Source organism: Berghia stephanieae, chromosome 9, assembly GCF_034508935.2.
Source record: "Berghia stephanieae isolate SIO BIC M18660-M18661 chromosome 9, UCSD_Bste_1.3, whole genome shotgun sequence".
Classification (NCBI taxonomy): Eukaryota; Metazoa; Mollusca; class Gastropoda; order Nudibranchia; family Aeolidiidae; genus Berghia; species Berghia stephanieae.
This window is the reverse complement of record NC_088368.1, coordinates 13,035,415-13,045,531: the sequence shown is the minus strand read 5'-3', so window position 1 is coordinate 13,045,531 and position 10,117 is coordinate 13,035,415. Positions and strand designations below refer to the sequence as shown.

The 10,117-nt window shown below is 38.5% G+C and overlaps 1 protein-coding gene across 10 annotated transcripts in view; it reads right to left on the bottom strand.

Annotated features, from left to right (window-relative positions):
- Positions 1 to 10,117, bottom strand: part of LOC144979718 (uncharacterized) — a 145,709-nt gene that overhangs the window by 31,477 nt on the left and 104,115 nt on the right. For all 10 annotated transcript variants that reach the window (XM_078926660.1, XM_078926657.1, XM_078926655.1 and 7 more), the window contains 3 exons: positions 8,694 to 8,880; positions 6,636 to 6,852; positions 2,563 to 2,789 (listed from right to left, as the gene is read on the bottom strand). In XM_078926660.1, coding sequence (XP_078782786.1) covers positions 2,563 to 2,789; positions 6,636 to 6,852; positions 8,694 to 8,880 — 631 coding nt within the window. The remainder of the gene's footprint in view (positions 1 to 2,562; positions 2,790 to 6,635; positions 6,853 to 8,693; positions 8,881 to 10,117) is intronic.

Genomic DNA, 10,117 nt, shown 5'->3' with positions numbered 1-10,117 from the left:
GTTGGTAAGGAGAGGGTTGACTAATATGAGACACGAGTCAAGTTCTTGATTTGATTGAGAAGAATGAATCTAATTTATCAAAAATAACAATAAGTAAAATGTCACATTTCTTGCCATTTCAACTATAATGTAATTTCTTGGTAACTGGCAGAAATCGATATAATATCGTATTGAAACGATGGGTTGCAATCTACTTTCTAAGTCAGGGTAAATATGAATGACGTCACAAAAGTAGGCCACTTGCCAGAGATCAATCAAGTCCAGATATATATCACCACGATTGAATCCGTTCAAAAGAAACCACGCGTTAAAATAGAAATAACTCAAATCAATAACGTAACCCCGGAATGCGTATCTCTCACTATATGGCAATGAATGCCCTAGTTCATCTAGTTTTTTGGTCGCCCCGTCACGCCATTTGTGACTCGCCGACTTAGTCTAGTATTACATCGCGCTATACCAGATTCCGATAAGGGAATCCAAATTTAAAATGCCCAGAAATGACTAACTAATGTACCAGATTCCGATAAGGGAATCCAAATTTAAAATGCCCAGAAATGACTAACTAATGTACCAGATTCCGATAAGGGAATCCAAATTTAAAATGCCCAGAAATGACTAACTAATGTACCAGATTCCGATAAGGGAATCCAAATTTAAAATGCCCAGAAATGACTAACTAATGTACCAGATTCCGATAAGGGAATCCAAAGTTAAAATGCCCAGAAATGACTAACTAATTAAATTGTCTCACTTAAACACGTAAAAGCATAACTGATGTTTAATAAATTAATGTTGAAACAAAATGGGTAAGCAATCTCCATAACATAAAACAGATTTAATTACATCATTTTTGTATTGTCACATCATTGAACATATTTACCATAATTTACATTTTTAAAAATAATTCTGTATTCTCATCTTTTAAATGTTGATAATAAGATTGAGAATTATTTGATCTATTTATTATATAATTTTCTAAATTCATTTTCTATTATTTTATTTATATTTCATTTAATGATTTATATTGCATGATGTATATTTTATGGGACAGGCGCTATATTAAAAAATTACATTATTATTATTATTATTTATTATTATTATATTATTATTATTATTATATTATTATTTTATTATTATTATTATTATTATTATTATTATTATTATTATATTATTATTATTATTAATCTCGCCGTACTTAAAAATTCTAATTATATTTTAATATATTTTTAAATATTTGTAATAACTTTAACGATGATTTTGTGGAAGCTGTACAGCGGGGGTGTCATGATACAGTTTTTCACCTATATTGAATATTTCCTAACTTCCATTAAATGCTAATAAAAAATTAATCAAATTTAGGTAATATTCTTATATGACCGAAACATTGCAAAAATATCCAATGTTCATAAATTCATTAAAACTCCCAAGGTCGGGATAGTCCCTGGTCCGAAATTCCATTAAAGGTTTTAAAAAACCGCATGGTAAAGATCCCTTTTCGAAGCGACCCAAATATGCACCGCTCAGAGCAAGGCTCGAACCAGGGGCCTTCTTGTCCGAAGGCGAGTGTCATAGCATAAGACCACAAAGTCGGAGTTTGTCATTTCGGTAATACAAATCAGAAGTCATTAATGTTTCGATAAATGACTGCTTCGATTTAAATTGTTTAACTCTTTGCTTGCCAGACATTTTCAGACATTTTGACCAAAAGCCACACTCACCCAACACAAAAATAGGTTTTTTTTTCTTACTCAAACAGAAAAGCAACACATACATTCCATGCATAATATTGACCAGCAAAATGAACTCTACAGCACGTTTTAATAGCTATAATAAAACATTCTTCTTTAAACTGTGTGATGTACAAAAGAAATCTGAATGATAAAAGTGCTGTTTGGATCGTAACGAATGTGACGATTTTCCTATGGTTGGTAAGGAGAGGGTTAAGCCAATCATACGATTACGTCACGAGTGGTCTCTAATGCATTTGTGACCCTTCGTCTCAAAACGGTATTATGTCGGGATGGACCAGATGCTAAAAAGTCAGATTATAGTTAAGATGATCAAAAATATGAAACGTTGGTATTTAACACATTAAAATATGATATTACTTCTCCTCTATAAAGCATATAAACTCAACTTAAGCATGATATTTCTGGCTACAAATTCCATTTTAATTATCTTAATCATCCCGACTTAATACCGTTTTGGCACGAGGGGTCACATTTTCAGTTTGACCAATTTATTTCTATTATTAGATGGCACTAAAATTAAAGGGGTGTTATTATTACATTTTCTCACCTTGCTCAGGTGTACACTGAGGACCTGTCTGTTAACGCCTTGATCTCTGTTGAATTTTTGTTTTATAGTATTATCGCCTTACAGGCGTCATGTCTTGTCGACCCTACCGTATTAACGTTGTTGTTTACTGGTGGATATTGCTCTATATAATAAATGACCAAGGTTTTGGGGTTCATGTGCATATAAAAAACGCGTTGAAATGATATAAAGTCAAGTTTTAAAAAAATAAATTGTTATTTCTTTTAAAAAAATTCAACTCACCATTGACGCACGGTTGTTATCGTTGTGAGAGTTTTCCGATTTGAATGACATGATCCACTTCCTTTTACCCTGACCTTTGTAGACATCAAGGACGTCAGCCATGTAGTCATTCTGTGTGACGATTCGGGGTTTCGCACCCAAACATCCCGGAGGGGACTTTCTGAAATATTTCTCAGCAAGTACAAGGAATTGTCTGTAGTAATGATCTGTCGGTTCCCTATCGAAACCTGAAATATCGATCAATTAGAGAAAGTGAATGAATAAATAAAAATACTAATTGTTATGGTCTAAGAGAGATGACTAACGTAAATTTAGAGTTGTCCTCAACCTTTGGTGACGTGCCAAGCGCACGGACCTTGGTTGACTGGATTTTAGTTCAGTCCTTTGAGTGTGTGGACGTGTGTGTGTGTGTGTGTGTGTGTGTGTGTGTGTGTGAGAGAGAGAGAGAGAGATGTTTAAATGTTTGTAAGTATGTCGTCAGGGTAGTGTAAATATTGTTTTGTAATAAATGTTTAATTGTTATAACTTTTTTGTATCATTCCTTCTGTTAAATCAAAGTATCATGTTTATGTTTCCTACTCACGTTTTTCTGAGATATTGCCAAGTTTAGTTAGAAGGTCAATTTTTTATCAAAAATAAGTTCTTGTTATAAATGATTAAATCAACCCTTTTTGGACATCTTTGGGAAATATCAAAGCTTAAATTTCACTTCTAAATATTTTTCACAGCTAGTCAAGTTGAAAAAGTATGACATTTGAAAAAAGTTGCTGGATACCTTTACTTCAAATAAAGATTAAAATGCTCTCTGAGCATATTCTTTCAGGAAATGCAAAATATGCAAATCCAAAATTTTTACCTTCCGACTGATTGCGTATGCACTGACATATATTTTAATATCGTGAGCCCGGATACTTCTATCTGTGAGTCTCCTTCTTGTGTTACGGATCGCCGTTATCTGTCTTGTTATGGCAACGTGATTATTTTGAACCCTTTCTATGACAACCCGTAACACTAATGAATTAAATAAAATAAATAGACAAATAGATAAATATCAAAATTCGGAGATAAGTAAACACATAGGGGGATAGATAAATTTATACGCAGATAAATAAATAAATAAATAAATAAATAAATCAATCAATTAATAAAAATATTAATTAATTACTCAATAAAAATAGATCAATGTAAAAACGATTAAGTGCCATCTTATCCCTCAGGACTTCTTGAACAGCTCCTATTCATGCAGCCTTTTGAGTAGTAAAAGTACATATTTGCGTTTTGTGCTACCTCTTTTCTTCGTACTTGTATCGCCTCAGAGCACTTTATGGATTATGTGCGCTTCGTAAACATTACATTACAAAGATAAGTGGGAAAAAACAAACAAACCCCACAAACTTAAATTCCTAAAATCCTTAATGTTTTCGGGGACAAATTTGGGAGCAGGCACTAATGGTGTAAGATAAAAACGTGAAAATGGCAAAGATACAAGAAAAAAAAAACATCCCAAAATTCACCCTGCCTGGACTGAGGACCGAACCTGAGACCTCCTGTTATCCTGTTACACGTAATAGAGGTTACCTGTAGGTCGATAGTTTTTTCAAAATCTCAACGTGTAGTCATTGGAATAGGCTTTATATTCTCATTCTCGCACCATACTCAGGTGTAAAACGAGTACCGGGCCTTTTAGAGTGCTATTATCTCCGTCAAAAAAAGAAGATTTTGTTATTAAGGCCCAGAGGCGTGGCGTCTTGGTCTGCATGTTAATAGTTGTTGTTGTGGGCGCTTTGAGCGACGACGTTGTTGTTGTGAACCCCCCCCCCCCCTCCCCCAATAAAAAACCCCAAACAAATAAGACAAAAACAAACAAACAAAAAAAAAAAAAAACAAAAAAAAAAAAAAATAACGACAACAAAAGAAAAAACAAACAAAGAATGATCTTGCCAAGTGCAATAAGGTACAATAGTCTGATAATAATATAGTCAAAATATAGATAGCACCAATCTCCTTGGGAACCCTCGGTGAATTCTAGTATTAAAAAAAATATATATATATTTATTAAGACGCTTCGTTGCACGTAACATTTGTCGCAATTGAATTTAAAGCGTTCAACAGCGTATCTATATAGATATGTGATTGCATAATAAAGATATGAATTGTTGCAACACAGCGATATTCAGAAAAAAATCAATATGATCAACATAATCAATAAGACATGAGCCGTCCCAGTGCACTTTGATATAAAAGTACGGCGCGACATTTGGTTAATTGCAGTTCTGACAGCGCAACGTGTTATGGGCTCATTGTTGTAACGGAAAGACTCTCAAACCACCGTGTGCTTCTTTGCAGGTCTGATAACCCAATTTGTCAATCCTCTCCTTACCAACCATAGGAAAATCGTCACATTCATTACGATCCAACCAGAACTTTTATCATTCAGGTTTCTTTTGTAAATCACACAATTTAAAGAAAAATGTTTTATTATAGCTATAAAAACATGACACTGTGTTGTGGAGTTAATTTTGCCCATCAATATTATGCATAGAATGTATTTGTTGCTTTTCTGTTTGAGTAAGAAAAAACTATTTTTGTGTTGGTTGGGTGTGAAATGTGACCCCTCGTCTCAAAACGGTATTAAGTCGGGATGATTAAGATGCTTAAAATGGAATTTGTAGCCAGAAATATCATGCTTAAGTTGAGTTTATATGCTGTATATAGGAGAAGGAATATTATATTTTACTGTGCTAAATACCAACGTTTCATATTTTTGATCAGTTTAACTATAATTAATTTGACTTTTTAGCATCTGGTCCATCCCTACATAATACCGTTTTGAGACGAAGGGTCACAAATATTGGGGAAAATTCTGAAAATGGCTGGTAAGGAAAGGGCTAAGGACTCATTGTTGTAATGGAAATACTCTCATGCCAAGGCGTACCTGTCTGCAGATCTGGTACCCCAAATTGTTATGGGGTTGTTGTTGTAATGTAAATATTCCCAAAATCAACGCAAAATACTGTCCACTATGATCACTATGACAATGTTAAATGAAACCTGCGTTCCGTGATCAGACCTGTACTTGATACACGTCGATACTGCATGATAGCCATGACATAAGGATAGTAGTGTGGCGCCCGGGATAGGGCTGCTATTCGGGCACCGGGTTGGATCAAATTTAGTCACACACCGGGGCGAGCAGCTCATGTGGCTCGTTGGCTCGATACCCGGGATGGTCTCGTGACAATCAACCGGGGTTTACACCTTTGCCCTCCCGTGTGGCTCAAGCCCCCTCACCAGCTGCAAGGTAAAGATCCACGAGCCGAGACGGCAGAGCATCTAGTCGAAAGGTGTGTTGTGACGACGCTACCCGGCGGGTTCGCGACGGTGCACGAATGCGGACCGGACTTTGCTGATTGGGTCGATCGTCATAACATAGTAGTGTGAACCATAAGAGGCTGCTGCTGCCATGACGTATGTGTGCATAATATAATGTTCACATTTTATTCGAACACAGCCGTTTAATCAGCCGTTTTGACAACGTATTTATTGCACTTACACCCGAAGGTCTTACGTTCGTGCCGCATTTCTATTGGCATCCTATCTTTTCCTTGGCCAAGAGACATAAATAGTATTGCTGACATTTTTTAAAGCGCCAAACAGGCGCCAAGTTTTCTCCAACATGTTAAATATTGTTATTGATTTGGGACCATGTGTAAAGCTCTTTGAGCAAATTTAATGGATGTTGCATCAAATAAAAGTCCACTTAAACATAAAAAAATAATAACCCTTGTATTAAATCTAAAGTCAAATTATGATCAATTACATTCAACCGTTTAAAAGGAAAAATAAGAAAGGATAAAATTAAACATTTCTATTGAGAGATCCTTCGCGCCCTCACGTGTCCCTTACACCTCAAGCGGCGTAAATTTCCTCGTTCTGATTATTTTTCACCTAGTTCATTCCGAAACAATATCATTTTCAGACGATGGTTCACATTTTTAGTTGAACTATCTTCGCCTGGTTCATTCCGATACAATACCGTTTCGACACGGGAGGTCACACATTTCTTGGCATACCTTTCAGTCTGTAGTGGAATGTGCCGATATTTGGTTCATCTTCCTGCCAGGCCGTCACGTACCCAGCTTTCTGAAAATCTCTCCATATCCATGGGAAATCGTCAACGGGCTTAGCATTTGGGTAACCTTTTCTAGCCTCTGGTAGTTCCTCTTCTCTCTTGCCTGTGAGTAATGGGAACATGGTGGCAGGTGTGCCGTCACCCACGACTGTTTCACCCTAGAGAGAAATGACGGCAGTGAGTGATGATGAAGATGTTGGATGTATTGTGGTGGCGGCAGCGGTGGTGGTAGTGGTAGTGGTGGTGGTGGTGGTGCCGGTGTATTGTGGTACTGGCGGCGTTGTGGTGAGGTCGTGATCATTAGGTGATGAGGTGCTTAAGTTGTGGGTTATAGGCGGTGTGCTAGGGAAATGGTGATCACGGCGGTGTGGTGCTAGTGGTATAGTGGTGGTGTGGTGGTGGTGGTCGTACTGGAGTAGTGGTTGTGGTATGGTGGTGGTATTGGTGGGGTGGAGGTAGTCGTATGGTGGTCGTGGTGGTATGGTGGTAGTGGTGATCGTAGTGTGGTAGTAGTGGTGTGGTGGTCGTGGTGGTGTGGTGGTAGTGGAATGGTGTTGGTGGTGGTAGTGGTGTGGTGGTGGTAGTGATGTGGTGGTGGTGTGTTGGTGATGTGGTACTGGTGGTGTGATAGTGGTGTGGTGGTGTAGTGGCGTGGTGATGGTGTTGTGGCGGTGTGATGGTGGTATGGTGGAAGTGCTTTGGTGTTCTGAGTGGTGGTGTGGTTGTGGTGAGAGGTTGGTGTTTTGGGTTTTGGTGCTGATGTAGTTTTGTGATGGAGGTGGTGTGATACTGGCGTGGTAGTGGCAGTGTGGTGATGTGGTAGTGGTGCTGTGGCATGGTAGTTGTGGTGTGGTGACCACAAGTGCTGGTATGGGGGCATGATAGTGGTAGTGTGGTTGTGGTAGAGGTGTGGTAGTGATGTGTTGGTAATGGTGCGGTGGTAGTGGTGGTGTGCTGGTGGTGATTAGATGGTGTGGATGTGGTATGGTGATGGTATGGCGCTGGTGGTGGTGTGGTAGTAGTATTGTGGTAATGTGATAGTGGTGATTGTGATGTGTTAGTGGTATGGTGGTGGGGTGGTGATAGTAGTAGTGTGGTAGTGGTGGTGGTGTGGTAGTGGTGGTGGTGTAGTAGCGGTTGTAGTGTGCTGTAGTAGTGATGGTGGTGTGGTGTGGTAGTGGTGTAGGTAGTAGTGTGATTGTGGTGGTGTTGTTGTAGTGGTGGTGTCGTGGTAGTGGTGATATTGTAGTAATGGTGTGGTAGTGATGGTGGTGTGATTGTGGTGGTGTTGTAGTGGTGGTGGTCGTGATGATAGTGTGGTAGGGTGGTTTTGTGGTGGTGTAGTAGTGGTGGTGTTGTAGAGTTAGCGGTGGTGTTGTAGTGGCGGTGTGGTTGTAGTGATGGTTGTGTGGCAGTGTGACAGTGGTGATAGTGTGGCGGGGGTGGTGTAGTAGTGGTGATGTGGTAATGTGATAGTGGTGGTGGTGGTGTGGTATTTGTGGCAGTGGTAATGGTGTGGCGGTTGTGATTCTATGGTGAAATGGTGGTGGAGGTGGTGGTTGTGTAGGTGTTAGTGGTGGTTGGTTATGGTGGTGTAGTGGTGGCGGTAAGCTAAGGCTAATCGTGGTGGTGTGAGGATGGAGGCAATGGTGGTATCGTTGATGTTTTGATGGTGGGTATGATGGTGGTGGTAATCTCATTGAGATTGTGGTGTTGATGGTGGGGATGATTTAATTATGATAATAAAGATGCTAAAGATAAATATAAAGATAAAGATAACGGTGATGAGAGTGATGATGATGATGATGATGATGATGATGATGATGATGATGATGATGATGACGACGACGACGACGACGAAGACGGCGATGATGATGACGAGTATATTGATAATGATGATGATGACGAAGATGATGACGAAGATGATGGTGATGATGACGGTGATGATGATTATGACATCAATGATAATGAAGACGACGACGAAGTTATTGCAACTTACCTTCATTTCTATAACCTTCAGTTCTTTAACCAGGTATTCCCAAGTCAAAGGCAAGTGTCGCATCCATGCCATACGAGACAAGGAATCATGGCCGATGATAATGACGTCAAGATCAAGTCCCTTGGTGGATACTACAGACTTGCGCTGGGCAGCCTCTGGTTTCAACTTGATGCCCGCTTGATAATTGCTGGTTTACCCAAAAAAAAAAGGTTTATCGTATCATGTTATGTAAGTTTTATGGGTTTCAGAAAGAAAAAAACAACAACACAAAACAAACAAAACAAGCAATTATGTAGATTGCTCATATGCCTAAGAAGGGGGCCTAGCCAACATCAACACAATACAGGCAAGACGAGACATGTTGCCTGTGCGGTATAATTATATATATTTTATTTCGACACAGACAACTCTGATAATGGCCAGGGTCTCGTTTTGCACCTAAGTACGGGTAAAGAGCCTCTTACGATTACTCTACTTTCCGCTACGCAAAGCAGGGATCAAACCCAGGATCTACCGGCTCAGAAACGAGCGTCATACCAATGGAACACAAAGCCACACACACAGACACACAGGCACACACACACACACACTCACACACACACACACAAACAAACAAAAGAACAATGACATATTATTTATTTAATGGGCTCAAAACGCTTTTCCCGAGGTCCTAAGCCGACAGTAATTCTTAACATATAGGACGAGCCATTCCACGTCAAGTGGACCAAGAGTGGGAACCACACCCCTTTTGATTTTCCGGAAACATTGCTCAATTGAAGATACTTATAAGACACGAAGAAACCAAAATTTTCAGTTCAGTATATGGATATTTCAATTTTTTTTACAATTTTTCTGAAATTTTGTCTCAAAACGTGTCAAAATCAAATTTGCTCGTGGGTCCATTTTGACAGGCTATAACGTTTTTTATTAATCAGCTCAATCTCTCAAATTTGGTAATCCTGTACAACTTTTAGCATAGATTACCTTTATTTGAAGGTAAATTAAAATATTTATCGACTGTTGTAGTTAGCAGCCCTTGAATATGGCTCCCAATGCTGTTCGGCAAAAAAAAAAGAATGTTTTCAATATTTTTCTCATAACTTTAATGTTTAATTTTTGGTCATTGGTGATTTGTATGGTCCAACATAATACAGCAAAAATATGGATCTGGTACTATAATTTTTCGAACCATAACGCATAGCGTAATGCGACGTGCACCAAAATCGCAAATTTTTGTCAACTTCAAGGCTCGAAACGGTCAAAGATGTCGGCTGGGATTTATTTCAGAATTTGATATATTGTGCAGATACACTATTTCTATAAGCACATGGAAGCGTTCCTTGTATTTCAAAGTGCTTCATGGTAAAAATCACATGCAAAGAACCGAGGTGTCCCAATTCTCAAGTTACAAAGGGGCATAAATC